Source organism: Stegodyphus dumicola, chromosome 8, assembly GCF_044657685.1.
Source record: "Stegodyphus dumicola isolate Sdum_Otavi_A_Nest chromosome 8, ASM4465768v1".
In the NCBI taxonomy this organism is placed as follows: domain Eukaryota; kingdom Metazoa; phylum Arthropoda; class Arachnida; order Araneae; family Eresidae; genus Stegodyphus; species Stegodyphus dumicola.
Genome location: NC_140775.1, coordinates 20,927,329 through 20,946,908, shown reverse-complemented (window position 1 = coordinate 20,946,908; position 19,580 = coordinate 20,927,329). Strand labels below are relative to the sequence as shown.

The following is a 19,580-nucleotide window of genomic DNA, read 5'->3' as shown; positions in this document are numbered from 1 at the left end:
TACCTGACAAAGAGAATAAAAAGCAATGAAGAGAATGGCGACAAAGATGATCCGTTAGTTGTGTTAGTTAGAGTTTTATTGTTATTAGGAACATTTTTGTCTTATTTCTACTTATTGTTTATTATTATACTTTTAACATCTTTTCAATCCTTTCACATTTCTTTATATAAAAAAATAAAATTTAGTTCTCAATACTATGACATTTTTTTAAATTTTATTTTTTACAACTGATAAACTGTACCTAATTTTCTTAACAGTATTTTTCTAAAACTATATTATCTTACTGTAACATCTGTTTTTATAAGCAACAACAAAGTTTTCATATCAATGAGTGTTTATAAATTTTGTGCCCAATCTTAGAAGAAAAAACATTCCAAGTTGTAAAAAAAGAGGATATGTGTTAATTTTTTTTTTTTTTTTTTTTTTTTTTTTAAGAGCCCACGAGCAATTAAATTACAGGGATCCTAGTTATGTGAATCTCATAATTTTTTGTTGTTTACTTCGAACATTTTTGTGATTAGTGAGAGAGTTTTTTTGCTGCTCCTGTAAAATTTGGCTTTTGCCACATATCCTCTTTTTTATATTTGCCATTTCAATTAGTTGAATCAATTCAATTAAGCTTTAGTGCTCCATTGGCTCTGCTACAGGGCCATCTGGCATTAGTTCTGCAGCGGAGCCAAATGTAACTTCCTTTATTTATGTTTTTTTAAAAATACTAAAAGCTTCATGGTATAAAGATTTTAATTTCAGATACATCATTGTAATCCACTATTACTTGAAATGGATCATTCTTCATTTTTTTTTTCTCATTTTCTTCACATTTTGTCTCCTTCAAGAAATTTTCTTAAACTGAATAATTTTCAGTAAAGAAATTTATTTCAAAGTCTATCAGAAGTTTCTTCTTCAATAAAATCTTCATCTCTATGATCTTCTTCAGGTATATCACAATCATCTTCAGCCTGAAAATGCAGGGGGTTTTCATCTTTGTTTTCAAAATGTTTTTTAAGTACTTTTCTCTCTATATGAAACTGCTTTATTAGATTTTTACGGTCAATATCTGCTTGAAATGCAGTACCTGGGATTTTGCTGAATAAATCATTATTGGGAAAGTTTTCTGTTGAAACCACTGCAGTTGGAAGAGTAGGAAATTTGGATTTTTTCTTTGAAGCAATAACTCTATCCATTAAAATGTCATGCTGAAGGCCAAAGACATTAGATTTCATATCAGTAGGATTTTGTGGTACAGAATTAGATTTCTTAGAAATATTGTTTTCAGAAGCTTTTTCTTCAACTTTCTCCATCTAAAACATTAAAAATAAAAATATGTGATTATACTATTTATAAATTATAAACAAATTTTTAATATCAATAAAAGCTACTAAATTATTAATACATGTGTTGGTGTTTATTGATTTTACTGATGGTCAAAGTGCCAAAGGAAAAATGTCAAGTTAAGCACCATAATCACACATACAAAAAGTGGTTTTAAAAATGGAATTTTTAATGACATTGAAATTTTTAAAGCAGCAAACCAATTGTCAATGCAAAGGAATTTCATTTTTCAGGCAATTTTTCACACAGCATATCCATATGGCTTCCAAGATGGTTTATAAGATCCACATGGTTTATAACTTCATTTATGATGATTTTAAAATGTGGGTGGAAGGTAAAATTTTCACTCAAAGGTAATAAATTGAAAACACAGTCCCTGTTTTTCAATTTATTACCGGTTTTGGTTTTACTATATCGACTGGTGATAAACACCACTAAACTTAATGATAAATCACTGGCAAAACTGGACTATCACCCATGTAATAAATATTTGCAGATTAAATTCATATATATATATGTGGTTGGGGAGTTGAAGATGCTTTGCTAGGGTCAATAAACAATTCCAACATTTTCCACACTACAGATGACATTTAATGAAAATAACAGAAAAGGTACATATTGAATTAAATACAAGTGCTGTTGTGCCTTCTTGTGCTTGTTAGATATAAACACCATTCTTTATCACTTTTAGAATTTAAATAGCAGCTTAGCACCTACTCGCACTAGCTGTCGTATATGCAGTCAAAGTACCACCTCCTCGTGGAGACATCTTACCACCTTTGCGTGGGATAGAAGACTGTTTGTCTACATATCATCTTCCTCTTTCACCTTGCTCTCGCTGATGGCACATAGGTGAGGCCCTCTGGTGGCTGTGTTACATGTACGAACACCACATATATATATATATATATATTTCTGTAGACAAGGGTTTCTAAAATACATTAGTTTCTAGATTATTTTTTATAACAAATTAATTTTTTTTTAAATTTAATTTTTTTAAAGAAAGTTTAATTTAATACTTGACTTTACTTGCTTGTTTCTCAAAAGACTTCATTAGTATTTTCCTTTTAAAACTTTAATTCTTAAATGCTAATTTATAAGGGTAACACTTTATTGGTATTTCTTTTTGGACATTCTTCACTTTTTATTTTTGGTTTTGACTTTTACCCTTGCCTGCATGAATGACAAAACACAAATTGAATTATTGGAGAGTTAGGTTTGGAGGCAACTTCCCCTTGATAAGTCTATCTCCTGCCTGCTCAACAGTCATTCATTTATGCATTTTTAAAAAAATTGTTTGGATAAATTTAATTTGCTAAATTTGTGAATTTATTTTCATGGATTGGTTTTGCACTTGATCTGCTTATGCTTCTGAATTTAAAGGATATTGTACATTAGTTCGAAAATTAAATCTTTTAAGTCTTTTATATGTTAAATATTTATTGTTATATTTTTTAAATCTTTTTGGCTTTAAATTTTTTTAAAAAAAAATTTGGCTTTAAATTTGCTTTTTTACTTTTTTACGTGTTTGTTAAAATTTAAATTTAATTTGTTTAAACATATATATATATATATATTAACTACAGACTTATTTTTTTTTAATTACAAATAATGGCATGGTTCATAATTTGCTTATTTCTTTGTTATGTAGACATGATGGCAAACTGCTCCCCATTAATCCACACCAGCAACAGCTTCTCAACATCTTCTAGGAATTTTGGATGGTGATTAGAAGTAATGGTAACTCCTTTGGCCACACTCAGAATAGTGCAGATCGTTGATGTCGAACGGCTGTAAGTCTTCCTCAATTCCGTCATGCTTACACCACACTTATATTTAAGTATGTTTAAATTCTATGATTTTATTCTAAATTTAAACAGCCATGGCTTCCTCCCCCCTTTTTTCAACACTATCTGAGGCAACAATCTTCTTTGGAGGCATCATGAACTAAATATTTTCACATTAAATGTAAAAAACAATTAACTCAAGAGTGCACAAACATGTGGATCAAAGAAGACCGAGTGATCTGATGAAAGGATTCCCTGAGTTGAGATCAGGAAATGCACCACGCATACCAACAGCCTGGCTCATTGTTCATATTTAGAGACTAATTTTTTACTCATACTTCCCTCATATCTCGAATTTCTCGTACATAGAGGTTACTCATATTTCAAAGTTCCACAGTATTATAATAAGAATAGATTATTAAATCTGAAATATGAGAAAATTATATACCTTGGGTGTTTTGAAAGAATATATATTTTCTAGAAAAGAGTCATCTGGTACTATCTCGGGACTATCTTTTGGTTCCAAATCAATATTCTGCAGTGCCTCTTCTATAGCAGCAGACTGGGCATTTGAAATATCTCGGATAAAAAAGATTCGAGGCACTCGTCCTATCACATTTCGGCTGATGAGTTCTGACCTGAAAGAATGCCATTAAATAAATCTGAATTGATAGCATATAATTTCAAAATTTTCACCTCATTATACAAGAAAGTTAATGAATGCAATAATGTTCCCCTGTATCTGCAGTGATATGCTTCAAGACTTATCATAATCATATCAAACTACAGATACAGCGACATAGCCAGTGTGATACAGTCGAATAGTCAGTTCTGAATTTGGAAAGGTGTTCATTTGTTGAAATGAAGTTTTTTCAAAAGATGCTAATTTTTGTAATATTTCAAATAGTTGAATCTGTTTCAATAGGAAATAAAAAAAAAAAACTCTTGATTTTTATTATACATTTGTAAAGGAATATTTAAATAATTGCAATTTAATTTTACATTTAAAAAAATCAAATGAAATTTTTTTTTATATAAATAGTTCCATTGCATTCTTTGTACTCTTTTCCTAGTTCTAGTATTCTGAATGAAAGTAATAAGTAAAGGTGATAAATATTTCACAGCTAAAAATCTTTTGTGGTATCCCTACCATATAATTTTGTTTGCACTACATACTTTTAACACTACTGTAATAGTATATTAATATATACTACTATTAAACCTCCCTATTGTGTATACAGAACCATGCAATTGCCTTTAATAATATGTCACAAAATTCCAATTAATGATCACAAAGTTGAGTTCTAATATTTTTTCAAACAAAGGAATAATACATAAAAAATTAAATTATTAATTATACATTACTTTTGCTTAGTCATTTAGTTTTATCCCTGAAATCTGAATAACATTATGAAAATAATAGATTTAGTCACATTCTTTTACACAATTATTTTTTTAAGCTGCTTATGACCTTCTTTAATAAATTTTATAACAAGTGAATTTGAAATGTACATAAATATTCAATAATGACTTATATTTATTTCCAAAAATTTAAATGTTATTTCCAACAATTTAAAATTAGAAAACTTTTCTTCCTCACTTAAAATTATGATATTCAACCTCTACTACAAACTATTTTATTTTGGTTGGAAGTATTTAAAAATAAACAAATCCAGAATACTGTTAGAAACAAGCACATTAATGCAATGCTTGGCACTGTTCTCTGTTATCAGGACCGAATTCCAATTCAGAAATATATGTATGGATATATGTGTTCATGTATGCACATACTTTCATATGTACATATATACATGCACATACATACATACAGATGTGCATACATTCATACATTTCTGAATCTGGTCCTAATAACAGAACAGTACCCAATACTTTTCAATAATGTTTCATTTTCATACCTGCCCTATTAGCTGCTTTGATTAACTGCACAAGCTGTTTTGCTTCATTGCAACTTCACTTCCCCATCCACCTTATGTCTCCAACCTGGCCTTGTCAGATTTTCATCTATTCTCTGTTTTGAAGAATTTACTTCACTTTCACTCTGATGATGAGTTTACTGAGGTAGTCATTCAGTAGTGTAAGACTCAGAACAAATCATACTATACGATGATTATAAACAAATTGTAACAGACAATGCATAGGTGCTTGATATAGGCTTCTGATTACATACAGAAATTATAATGAGAAACTGCAGCTCAAAAAATCACTTTACTGACAGGCTCAAAATGTTTTATTATTGATATTCTCATTCAGGTTTACTATTTCAGAATTAATTTAATAGTCATACAAAGACATTCACTGAACCAGAAATGTTTTTCTTTTCTAATTTAGGAAAACAATGTTATAAGTTAGTTATATACCAATATTGAAGCCTGTCACTGTTTTCTATGAGTAAGATCTCAAAGAAAAAAAATACATTGATCAAAACATCATCAGTTTGCATAACAAAGTTCGTTAACACCAGAAACCTTTTCCTTAATTAATTTTTCAGTTTTACTTATGGGCAAATGCAAACATCTTGTTTTTAATTGATGTACAACTTCTGAATATAATTTCAAACTTTAACAACTCTTTGTTATTTGGAAGTCACTCTTTCTGCATTTTATTTTTTAGAAAGCATATCAATTTTTACTAAATATAAACATATCAACTAATAAAGACTACATGAAAAGTCAGATTTTTAAATTTGCATAAAATTGATTTTTCAAAATTAAAAAATGATGAAAAGATGAAAATCTACGTTATTTAATATACTTTTGTATTTGTAAATCCATGTAAACTGTAAATCCATGATTAACAGTTATGAAAATAAAGGTTAAATAGGGATTTTTTTGAACATTGTGTAAACAATAAGTAAAGATAATCCAAAATAATACAATTATCTAAATCTATGAAGAATTGTATACATACCATGGTATATGTTCTATCATTTAAAACTATTTGAAATCTTTCTGGAATGGTAACATATAATTCTGAATGATAATAATAGATTTCAGAAAGAAGATATCTAAAATTGCACTAATTTTTTGAAAGACTATGGGACAGAAAAACAAAATCTTACAGCACAGACCACACTGGTTCAATGATATTTAAGTCTGCTTATTTGAATGCTAGAGAAGATCAGTAACTTCATTTTAATGCTTTTCAAATTGAAACTGAATAATATGATTTCAGTGAAAGGTGGCATTGGCATCTTGAGAGATGCTGTGAATGAGCTAACTTTTTGCCCAAATAAAGAGTGACATCCTGGTGAGGGAAATGCAAATTTAAGAGTTTTGTTTCAGATGTGTAATGAACTTTGCTGTAGAAAGAACTGAATAAAAACTGAGACAGTATTTTGCGCCAAGAGTTGTAATTCAGATGTGTAATGGATTTTGTTGCAGAAAGAAATGAAAAAACTGAGAACAGTATGTTGTGCCAAAAGCACACAGTGCTACCTATATTTTTATTTCAATAGGTATTAAGCATTTGTAACCTTATGCTAAATCATGGATATTAGTTTTTAAAATTGTTATCAGAGTTGGATTTATATATGAAGCATGTCTATCATTCAGCCTAGAACTAAGAATTTTGCTTATGCAGTTTTCTTCATATTCTATGTTAAAACTGAGTTCTGTTGATGCATAATTTTTTATTTTTGATGCAACAGTCTACTGCTTAACTGTCAGTAAGTTTCATTTTCCTACAAAAATTGTGTCTCCAGAAGATGTCTCGCTGAGAATATTACAGTACAAAGTCCGAAATCCGGACGTCTATTATCCGGAATGATCTAAAGTCCAGGACCTCAAAACCACAAACAACGTTTTTTTCATAGGCTTTACGCTTGCGCATTTTATTCCCCCCTATGTCTATAATAAAACATCTGAAGAGTCCCGATCCTTAATTTCACTCCAATACTAAATATAATACCTTGTTATTGAAGAAATAATCATTTTAGCATAAATTTGTATGATCAGTAATTTGGCTCCGTTGCTGCATATCTGCTTTGGCACACATCTCAAACTGAAACATTCCACATAGATACATCGTTGATCTGACGCACCTGGCGAATCATTATTTATCATACTTTTTTTCATCACCACGTTTATCAAAACATGACATTTTGAGTAATGACTAATGTAGTGATGCCTAAACATTTTTTTTATGTTAGTAATTGAATAATAAATGAGTATGGTAACATTTTATGTTGACATTACGCTTGGCGATGATTACAGATTTAAGTTAAATGCGTTAAAAAAAATGTTGACGAGGAAAAATTTACCAAAAATTTCTTTCCATATGCTAAAAATAAACTCTGTTGATGATACCCACAGACCCAAAGATTACATTTAGTATATGTGGGAATAGAACTTTCCTTAAGCATGTGCAAGAAATAGACATAAGTATAATAAATAACTAAATTAATACAATTCAGGCTTAATTGTCTCAGTGCACGATTGAAGCAAGATAAAATTTAGTGGAACAACTTATCGTTAGTCACCAAGCTCGTGATGCATAGCCAAATATGTATAGTGAAGGATAGCTAAATTTGATGATAATAGCCACTAATTTTTAAAGCTTTCAGGCAAAACAAAGGTGAAATTTTCCAATTAATGGATTTTGTGATTGGATCATAGCAAAGCCCACCTCTTGGCGTGCCCACTTACATGGTGCGTATCGATCTGTACATGGACAAAGTCAAGGGAGTATGCAATTCTCTGACATGTTTTTAAGTGAAAATAGGTCGATGTGTATATGAATACCGAGTTTGTGCAATTCTTGTTATTTTCAAGTTGGCAATTTTGAGAAACGTGCGAAGCAGTGGGTGATTCTGCACTTTCCCAGTTTGTCGCCAAGGGTGTGTGCTCTCCTAGGATTTTACTGATTTACCAAGAAACATGGAGAAGCGTTAATAATAATGAAGATGATATAAAAGGAAGTTTTTCATTGTGATGACAATGCCTCTCAATCATAAATCATTAATGAATGGCGAAATCTGTAGTATGGTTCTAGATCCAGAAAATACCGCTACCGATAGTGAAGAAAGTGACTAAAAAGTTACTGAAAATGAGAAAATTTCGATTGACAAGTTAGTCGGAATTCTCAAAACAGAAATTACAGGACTTTAAGATTATGTCTGTCTACAGTATTAGCAAAAAAAAAAAAAAAAAAAAAAAAAAAACGAAGCAACTTAAACAACTTGCATTGAAAGAAATGCTTAATAAGGTAAACAAATAAATATTAAGATTTTTTTTGTAAATTTTGATACCCTTTTAGATCATAAATACTTCATTATTTCATAAATCACGTTTTAATATTTTTAATTTTATAATTTCCACATTCCATCTTACTAAATTTAAACTGATAATCTAATATTCGGAATCGCCGAAGTCCTGACAAGTCTGTATATGCTATCACAAGACCAGACACCTCTGAATATTTCCAATATTTTTACAATTGAGGTTATGGATATATCATCTAGCCAGGTACCAAACATTCTAACTCACTATGAGCTAAGTTTTAAAAACTAAGTAAAATTTCTTATTTTACTCAACCTTAAAAATGTGTGTAAACTAATCATAAATAAATAGTCACAGCTACTTTTTGGGGCAGCATATAATTGACAGAAACAAAATTTTTCAAGCATAGTGTTATGAAGTGAGATACTGTAGGTAGTGCTGACGCATCAAAAGAGTTAAGTTAGGCCTTGTAACTCATCATGTGAAGACGCGTATCTTGAAGCGTCAATACAAAGCACAATTTTGTAGCACCATTCTTTAATCTTCCGTCTGTTTATTGTATGTAATGCTGTATTGTGTATTATCATTGTAATAAATGCCGTGTGTGAATTTCGCTTAATCCTTGAAAAATTACTGACCACAAACAGCATCTTACAAGTACACCTACGGATACTTGGAGCTTTCATGATCGCTCACCTACATCTCTTGCAGCAACACCAGAGAGGAGTTGACAGCTAAATTTGGTCGATAAGCCTTTGAATTATTGATTTATTGGTATCGATCTTTGAAAATGAAACATAATGGATGATTTAGTGAAAGAGAAAAATAAATGTGGTATTGTACGTAGTAAAGTTAACACACTTCTAAATAAACTTGAGAAACTATTATCGGAAGAATTAACTAAAGAACATTTACACAATTTAAATTCATCATATGAATTAATAATTGAATACCATGAGAAACTTAAAAGTCTTGACTCAAAGATTAATGCTCTTATAACAGATGAAAAAGAATATGATAATGAATTACTTGCATGTCAAGAGTATGATGAAAAAATTATAACGTTTAAAGCTAGGATTGTTAGGAAAATAAAGAAAATTAACAGTAATGAAGTTGTTGAAAGAAGTGTACTTACAACTAGTAATGGTCTTAGTAGTACTCTGAATGGTAACAACGTTGTTACAAGTAGTAAAGTTACCTAAATTAAATATTATGATATATGTATTCAAAGTTTAGAAGAGAGTTTTGGTTGTAAAGATATTAAAATTCATGCAAATGTTGTTACAGTTAGAACCAATTAAAAGTTCTTAAAATGTTTTTGAGTTAAGAAAGCTCTAATCAGTTACAAATTTGTGTTAGAAATTTAAGTAGTTAAGATGTTACTAGCGGTTCATACGGACAGTTATTGAACAAAATAATTCTGAAGTTGTTACCCGAAGATTTAGCTCTTGAATTTCATAGAAAAAGATCATCTAACCAAAACATTAAAATGAGTGAATTAATAGTGTTCATTAAAATCGCAACTGAATGCCGAGAAGCAAATATGTTGATTAATAGTTCAAAAGGTAATAAATACGTACGGGTGAATCCTACACAAGGGTTTAAAAATTATAAAGACAAGTCATCAATGTCTACATTTAATAATTCTGTTAAGAAATGTTGTGCTTTTGTAATATTTATAATGAACATGATTCTCTTGAATGTATGAAATATACTGATGATCAAAAACAAAAGTACTTAAAAACATCTAATTTGTGTTACCGCTGCTTTAAGAAACATAGGGCAGTTCACTGTAGAAAGCATATAGAAGCTTGTGAAATTTGTAAGAAATCATCCCATAATAAACTATTTCGTTTATCTAAAAACAAACCAGCAGTTGACAATTCTAAAATGGAAGTAAGTGCGAATGAAAACAAAACTGTAGTGTCCACTACACAAGTGAATAAAAAATCCGTATTATTACAAACTTGTTCGGTTATCGCGCAATATAAACACAAGAAAATGATTTGTCAAGCGTTCATTGATTCAGGTTCAGAATTAAGCTATTGTTCTAAAGATTTAGCAAACAAATTAAATTTGCCAATAAAAAGAATAGAGAAGTTAAAAGTTTATTCGTTTGGAAATAATTACCAAGAAAAGGAATTTCCTGTTAGTTCCATCTCAAAAGTAGAATGATCCATCAAAAAGAATATTTATTGAGGTTTACATAATGTATAGCATTCCCATAATAATAGCTCAGTTCAAGATCAACTGTCACTGTTCATGATAGAACTTACGAGAAAGCAAAAGTGTCAATTATCAGATGATCCTAGTGAAACGAAAATAAGCGTTTTAATCAGCATGAATTATTTCTGGTCCGTACAAACAGGCCTAAGAAGAAAAATATCGGATGAGTTATTTTTAATTCCGACATTATTCCGAGAAACAATTAGCGGATTTTTGGAAAAATCTTCATCGAATCAAAACATTTCAAATGTTGATATTTGTCATGCGCACGTTAAAGAAGTAGATGCTAAATCAGCAATTCTGTTCAACATTCAGTCATTTTGGCATCTAGAGGAATTCTTTGTGAGAGACAGCAACTCATTATCACAGGAAGATTTAGAGGTTATTGATCTGTTTAATAAGAATTTACGTTTCGAGAACAGAAAATACACCGTTATTATTTAATGAAAGAAAATCAGAGCTTAAAAATATTTTCCTAATTGCTAAACAGAGGGTTTTTGAAGATAGAAAATAAATTGGGACATAATGAGTGGTTATTTAGTGAATACATGAAAGTAATTAATGAACAATTAGAGACAGGAATAATCAAAAAATGTTCTAATGCTGTTAATTGCGAACTTGAAAGGGATAGCTATTTTGCTCCTCATACTCCTGTAATTCGCCTTAACAAGACAACTACTACTGTCTGTATTGTCTATGACTGTTCGTCTAAAGACAAAGGTGCAAAATCTCTGAAATGTGTGTCTGATTCAAGGACCCAACTTCTATAGCAGTTTATTAGATATCATTTTAAAATTTAGGTTACACAAGATAGCTTTTGGGGCAGATATAAAAGCTGCATTTCATTCAATTTTGCTTGACGAAGATTCTTAAAATTATTTAAAATGTATTTGGTTCGGTAATGATGAAAATTCGCCATTTCAAATATACAAAATGTTGTGATTGCCTTTTGGTACTTGTCGGTTGCCTTTTATATTTGCGGCAACTATTAAATATCATATAAAGAAATATAAAGAGGAACATAGTGATGCTGTAGAAATGTTAGATAAATTCTTGTATGTAAACGATTTTTTTGTATGGGGCCAAAAATAATGACAGAGCATTTTATCTGTCAACTACTGCGGTGAATATTCTGAAAGATGCAAACATGCATCTTCGTAAAATGAAAAGCAATTCTAGAGTTCTAAGAGAACTATGGGTCAAAAGTGGAATTGATATTGAGGAAAATAATTTATTGAAATGGGATACAGATCAAAATAAGATAATTTTAGATGTAACACAAATCAGGGAATCGCTTGATGAACAAACAGTAACTAAAAGACTCATTTTGCAAACCGTAGCCAAAATTTATGATCCTATCGGACTAATTTCTGCATGTGTTGTTAGAGCTAAATTTATGATTCAAGAATTGTGGGAATGTGGTTGTGATTGGAATTCTGAGGTACCTGATGAACTAAGAAGGAAGTTCTTGACATGGTATTCCGAAATCGAGGATCTTGTTAACATTAATATTCCTAGAAGATATTTTTTGTGTGGTTCAGCAATTAATGCAGAAAATATGATCCTAATTGTTTTCTCTGATGCCAGTATCAAAGGATTAGTATAGTGTATCTTCAAAATCCCAGTACTCTGGAGACATCCTTTGCACTATCAAAAAGCAGAGTAGCTCCGCTAAAGAAGCTTACACTTCCGTACTTGGAACTGATGGCAGCTACTATTGCTGCTAGGATAGCTAATTATCTGAAAACACTCTTTAACTTCAAGAAATGCAATATTTATTGCTTTAGCGACTCTCAGATAGTACTTCATTGGATAAAGGGCTTTGCCAATAATTGGAAGCCTTTTGTGGCAAATCATGTTAGAGAGATTCCGAATTTAATCGCTCCTTCTCAATGGCAGTTTTGCAAGGGATCTGAAAACCCAGCAGATGTTGTATCATGAGGTGTAAAGTTGAGAGATCTAACAGACAATGAAATTTTGTTTCACAGTTCACTTTGGCTAAGACAAGGTAACTTCAGTAATCAAAGGGTTGAACTTATTTTAGATCCTGAACTTAAGGAACTTTCTCAGCAAAAAACTGTGGTGTGCATTGCATCCAATAGTCAAAATGAATTCAACCTTCTTACTAAATTTTCATCCTGTAATAAGCTCAAACGTGTAGTAGCATGGTGTCTTAGATTTGTGAAAAATACCAGTTGTTCAACATTAAAAGTTAAAGGAGTTTTAACTGTTCCTGAACTCAATAGAGCTTCAGACATTATTGTGCACTTAGTCCAAGAAAGTGAATTTAAAGCCGAAATCTTGGCATTAAGAGCAGGGAAAAACATCAGCTCTAACAGCAGAATTATCTCCTTGAATCCCTTCTTGAGTAACGAAAATATTCTTCACGTTGGAGGAAGTCTAAGGAATGCTAATATACCTGAAAATTAAAAGCATCAGGCAATTCTTCCTACGAAGCATCACATGACTGAATTAATAATTAAACATTTTCATGAAACTCATCTTCATGGAGGAACTTCACTTACAATTTCGGCTATCCGACAGAAGTATTGGATAATTAACTGTAGAGACGTAGAACGTAAAATTATTAGAAACTGCATGAAATGCTTCAGAAATCGTACAAATACTGCGTCGCAAATAATGACCAATCTTCCAGCATCTCGAGTTGTGCTAAGCAGAGTTTTTTCTAAAGTAGGCATTGATTATGCAGGACCATTCTTTGTGAAAACCCGCAAGGAGAGAGGAGTGAAGGCACATAAGTGCTATGTATGCCTATTCATATGTTTTACCACAAAAGCAGTACACTTGGAGGTTGTGAGAGATCTCTCTTCAGAAGCCTTATTGGCAGCATTAAGAAGTTTCGTAGCCCATTGGGGCAAACCGCAAGAGATGTTTTCTGATCAAGGGACTAACTTTGTTGGTGCAAATCGTGAATTAAAAAGAATTATGGTATCCATTTTATCATCAGAAAAGTTCCAAAACCAGTTAACACAAGAAAACATTGTTTGGAAATTCAATGCTCCCTCCACCCCACATTTCGGGTGTCTTTGGCAGAATGGCATTAAGGAAATGAAAAATCACTTAAAACGTACAATAGGAGCTCAACTGCTCACATCTGAAGAATTTCTCACCTTGATAACTCAAATTGAAGCTTGCCTAAATTCCAGACCTATAGTGATGATTTCCAATGACCCCAAGAGATTGTTGATAGTACATTTAATTACACCATTGATAGTTTTTAAGTCCACTACTCCCACTTTTCCATCAGATCCTGGGTAAACATTAATTACTTTACCTAGACGCCACCTTAAAGGTGGTAAGTTATCTTTTACCAGCACCAAGTCATTGGTATTTAAGTTTGGTTTGTTCTTTAGCCATTTTGCACGTCATGTGAAGATGCGTATCTTAAGCACTTTAACATCCAACTTAATTTCCAACTTAAGCACTTTAACATCACTTCCTAACAACCGTGCTAACAACTATTCCTGAACCAAATGTGATTGATGCTAAGGCCTGTTGAAACACCTGTTGAACCTGTTGAAAGTTGGAAACTGATTCAGCAACTTTTTCAGCACTTTTGGAAACGATGGTCATCCGACTATCTCTCCCAAACGCATTAAGATACGCGTCTTCACATGACGTGCAAAATGGCTAAAGAACAAACCAAACTTAAATACCAATGACTTGTTGCTGGTAAAAGATAACTTACCACCTTTAAGGTGGCATCTAGGTAAAGTAATTAATGTTTACCCAGGATCTGATGGAAAAGTGGGAGTAGTGGACTTAAAAACTATCAATGGTGTAATTAAATGTCCTATCAACAGTCTCTCACCATTACCATTTTGCCATCGTGAAATTTAATGATTCTAAAAATTTGTATTTTTATTTTCACATATAATTCATTGTATTTGTATTTTAGTTTCATTTTAGATTCATAGTAATGTTTTGTGACCAAGTATAGTAAATATCTTAATAATTTTCTCTTTCAGCTTATGAAGATTTTGAAATTCATATTTTAACTTTAAATTTAACTTGTCATATAATATTGTTGAAAATCTTGTTAGTATTGAATATTGTATTAAAATAATTCTAAATTTGAAGCTTGTGATGAACAATTGTTCATTGCGGGCCAGCATGTTATGAAGTGAGATACTATAGGTGGTGCTGACGTGCCAAAAGAGTTAGTCAGGCCTTGTGAAGTTAGGTTAGTTAGGCATCATGTGAAGACACGTATCTTGATGCGTCAATAAGGAGCGCAATCTTGTAGCATTATTCTTTAATCTTCCATCTGTCTATTGTATATAATGCTGTATTGTGTATTATCATCGTAAAAAATGTTGTGTGTGAATTTCGCTTAATCTTTGAAAAGTTACCGACCACAAACAGCATCTTGCAACTACATTTCTGGATACTTGGAGCTTTCATGATTGTTCACCTACACATAGTATTTCTATGATTTTGGACAACTTCTGTTTTTGATCATAAATCTGTTTCATTCATAGACAATTATAACCTATATATTTGATGCCTATGCTTTCAACCACTTTACTGCATTTTTTCAAATTTAAGAGTATGCCTTTTGTTCAAACAACTTTTTAGTATAAACTTTGCATATGTGAGTAAGCAAAATTTGTACAAATTTAAGATATGTCATGCATTATGTAAATTTAAAGGGCCATTCATACTGGATTTTATCTGAGCTAACGACGGCAACTGACGTAGCCGACCCATCTCCAAAACCAGTTTTTCTCCATAGGGCAGCAATTTGAAAAATCTGAACTGCAGGCATAGCAGAGCTAGTTGACACATGGAACTAACTCCGTTAGCTCATATAAATCCCAGTGTGAATAGCCCTTTAGAGTATGCCTTTTGTTCAAACCACTTTCTTGTACAAACATTGCATATGCATATATGCAAACTTTTAGATGTGAAAATTGTTGTCAATCAGTGTCCGGCAGCTTAGATGTTCATGACAAAGATCAAATAATCTCTCATACTTGGTGAATGGTGGAAAACATTCAAGACTGCAAAAACATCTTTTGAAAGACCCGGAAATTTTATCATGCACAGATTACAGATGGAAAGTTTCCATTGAGGAGCTGCAAATACTAGAAATGTTATGAATTGTAACTTCATCTGCAGAAATGTAAAAAAAAAAAAAAAAAAAAAAAAAAAAAAAAAATTAATAAAAGAAATTGAAGCTCATTGTCAGATATGATAACAGCAATCCAGAGATGTAGTACGAAAAACAGTATTTCAATTTCAAGGGACTATCTTTTATTTTTCAGCATTAACTTGTAGATAAATGCATATATTTAATAAAGGGCAGCATATCTTTGAAATTTAGAACTATGGAAACATATAAATATTACATCAGTCGGAAAAGTAAGGAACAAAGTAAATCAATAGGAAAGGTTTGAGAAAAAGACAATAATAAAATGCAAACACAACTTCCATTTTACTAATGCCTTCGTCCCTAACTTGTCATATAATGATGAAATGCAGCTAAGTAAATATCAAAGTCAAATTACTATTAAAGTTAAATCATTATTAAGGTTAAATTAAGTTACTTTAAACATTAAAAATTTGATTTATAAATTAATAATAACTTATTTTAAATTTGTATTTTCTTTCCTAGTATAGATATAAAGAGAAACCGTTAAAACAGAAGCACATTCACTAAAAATATTGTTTAAGTTTTGATTTATAAAAGAACACACTTTTAAACTAATTCTTATATTAACTGAGAATTACTTTACATACATACAGAACTTTAAGTTGCAAAAAAGAAAATAATTAAATTTAACAAAATAAATGAATGTGACTTCTTCTTTATTTGGGATAACCTGTAATTATATCAATATAAAGAAGTTACCTAATTTTAGGTGCTTTTATGCTTAACAGTTCTGTAATTTCTTCAGAAGCTTCATAATAGCGAGGTGGTATTCGCCAGAACACATTCAGAATCTGACAACAAGGAGCTACCTTGACCTAAAGACAAAAATAATAATTTGCCATAATATTCGACTGAAAGCATTTCTTACTAGTAAAATGAGCAGGAGGAGAACTTCCTTATGATTTAATTTTTAGGCAATACTAAAGGTTTGATTCTAAAATAATAATAATAATAATAATAATAAACTCTTTTAATGAACACATACTGCTAAACTTTGACATACTGAAATTACAGTAAGCAGCAAATACTTCTGAGTAACTGAATATTCAAATCAATGAGACTTTTGTCATATTGTGCCTGAAATACAGAATTCCCTATAAACATGCATATATTGTAGCAAGATAGAAACTATTGTATATATTAAGGATAAAAATAAGTTACACATAACAAATGTTGAAACACAATTAAAATCAAGCAGTTCAATTTTTAATCATATCATAATCATTTACATTAGAAAGATGTTGCTACATAAATTATAGCAGTATGCAATATTTCTGATAGGGAATTAAGACAGCATATGCCCATTGGAAAGTGACAATTAATGTTAAATACATTATTTTAATGACAACAAAGATTTTAGAGCTATTTGAACAAGGGAAGGAAGGTCCCCATGTAGGAATATAGAAATTGTTCATATTTACATTATATACCAAGAAGTCCCCTCTACCTCCCCCCCAAAAAACATGACACGAGCCCATTTACCAAGATTTGAACCTGGGTTGGAATACTAGATTTTAGCAGTTTGATCCCTTTGATTATAAGTATGCTCTGAACATAATGAAAATGTTTCCTTTGTATGTTAATTTTTTCCCAACACATAATATTAATGAACACATTAATATAAAAGTGAAACAAAAGGAAAGGTTTAAAGATGATATACTTTGACTACTTTAGTGCATACTTGTCTTCTGTTGTGGCCTTGGTGAAAAAGTGGGTTTGGTGCATTTCTGCATTGGCAACAGACAAACAGTTACTGACCTACACATGAGTGAGAAATAAACAGTTGACAATCAAACTTCACAACTGCATTCTGTCAGAATTGCAATTTTCCATTATAAATTACTCAATACCTTTCAATCAAATGGAAAGAAGCTATAGTTGATGTTTGAGACATTATTAGCAGCAAATGCTGAACTATGGCTTGTAAAAAGTACCGAACTATGGTCTGTAAAAATTGAATTTTCTTATATTTATGTGTGCGTATAGATATATATATAATGTTGTCATTTTAAATATACTGCTGACAAAATTATATTAAATATCATAGCAAATTTATATAAAATTCTTTCTCTCTCTAAGATATATATAATATGTGTTGTGCAGATATTGAATAAATTGCCAATTAATCATTTAGTGTAATGAACTTTGTTTTCATGGATGTAACTTTTGGTAAAAAAACTATTTTTTTAAGCCCCAATTGGGCCAATGCCATTTTCTGCTGTCAAGGCTACTTACTAACTACCATTTAATGATTCAAAACATAACATTATAAAATGAGAATTAACACAATTTCAGTTTATTTCAAGCAAAAATATTGCCTAGATTTTAAAATAGATTTTTTTAAGGTACATTTTATTTATTTATTTTATTTATTTATTTATTTTTACAAAAGAAGACGGAGTTACTTATAAGTGTTTAAATAATCTAAAAATAATAAAAATATAAATAAATACAGATAAAAAGAAAATTTAAAGCTCTATTTGAAGATAATACCCAACTTCAGTTCATGAAGGAAGAAAAATACAATAAATTTTGTAGCTTCCAAAAAAGTTTCAACCTGCCAGAATATTCCAAGTTAAAGAAATGACTTACTAAAAGAGCTAACATCAAAGTTTCTGAAATTTAAGAAAGACTAAAATGAACATTATCACTTTTTTTCAGAATCATGGAATAATGCTGAAAAGTTAGAGAATGTTCTTACTTCCATAGGATGAAGTTGCAAACCACAGAAGTAAACTTATAGTGGAAGTGCAGAGAGACTCTCAGAATTTAGAATAATGATAACAGTAGGAAGCAGAAATTCATTTTCAAGGAAACCAGATAATACTTACTTATAATCTTACAATTTATATATCCTTGATACTCCTCCGCTTAAAATTAAGGTCAATCACATTTTGACTAAAAGACAGTTAAAATTACTTGGAATGGAAAAATTACCTTTCAAAATTGCAGGACAAAAAAAGAAAGAAAGAATCAAAATTGCCTGTATACCCTAAATTGAAAATCAGTGTTCTGTATACAGATCACTGCCAATGTTGATACCAAGGAAATTTAATGCTCACGAAAATTTCTAACAGCAGAAATTACATAAATATCAGAAGTTCCGAGTTTACACAAGACTACAAATTTGACTTTTGATATTTAATTTTACTAATAGCAAAAATTACATAAATACCAGATGTTCTGAGTTTTCACAAGACTTAATTTTACTAAATGATTGGGAACATAAATTACCTAGTCTCAAACTTTCTTGGGGTATAATTAGTTGCCATAAACTATTTTGGTGGTAAAAACATCCCCAATCACATTTTGGTAACCTTATCTGTTTATTTCTAGCCAGTGGTGGCTCGTAATAAGCACTGTGGAACTGTAACCACCCCTCCGTATTTCCACTTATCATTATTTTTAATATTTAATATAATGTGTCCTTTATTCTTTAATTCTTTATTTATACTTCACCAATATTTAATCCTTAACCCCACGAGCGTTACAGGTTTTTTCAGGAAACGACGTAAAAATAATCGTGTTTTCTTACGAGGTCTGTCGCAAAACGGCAAGTATTTTTACTCAAACTACTTCAAAAGCGGGCCCCCTTACCATATGGATATAATTAAGCTAATTCTCCTCTCCGTTGAATTTAGCGAGTGAAATTAGTTTTTCTCCCTATGGTATCTTCGTCATGAGACTGGTTGCTAAAATAGTATTTTATCTCCTATTTGGCTGCTTTATAATTTGCACACTAACACATATGCTGTATATTACTCGTACCTTAAATCAAGATATGTGCCGAATACAGTTAGTCAATATACACCAGTAAGAGAA

At 30.7% G+C, this 19,580-nt stretch overlaps 1 protein-coding gene across 1 annotated transcript in view; it reads right to left on the bottom strand.

Moving 5' to 3' along the window:
* Nucleotides 1–723: 723 nt before the first annotated feature.
* The window catches only part of LOC118189432 (uncharacterized), a 56,588-nt gene continuing 37,731 nt past the window's right edge, over nucleotides 724–19,580 (bottom strand). Inside the window, exons 4-6 of the mRNA XM_085821645.1 lie at nucleotides 16,458–16,573; nucleotides 3,568–3,757; nucleotides 724–1,301 (exon numbers count right to left, since the gene is read on the bottom strand). Of these exons, the coding sequence (XP_085677771.1) occupies nucleotides 879–1,301; nucleotides 3,568–3,757; nucleotides 16,458–16,573 (729 nt within the window). The 3' untranslated portion in view covers nucleotides 724–878. The remainder of the gene's footprint in view (nucleotides 1,302–3,567; nucleotides 3,758–16,457; nucleotides 16,574–19,580) is intronic.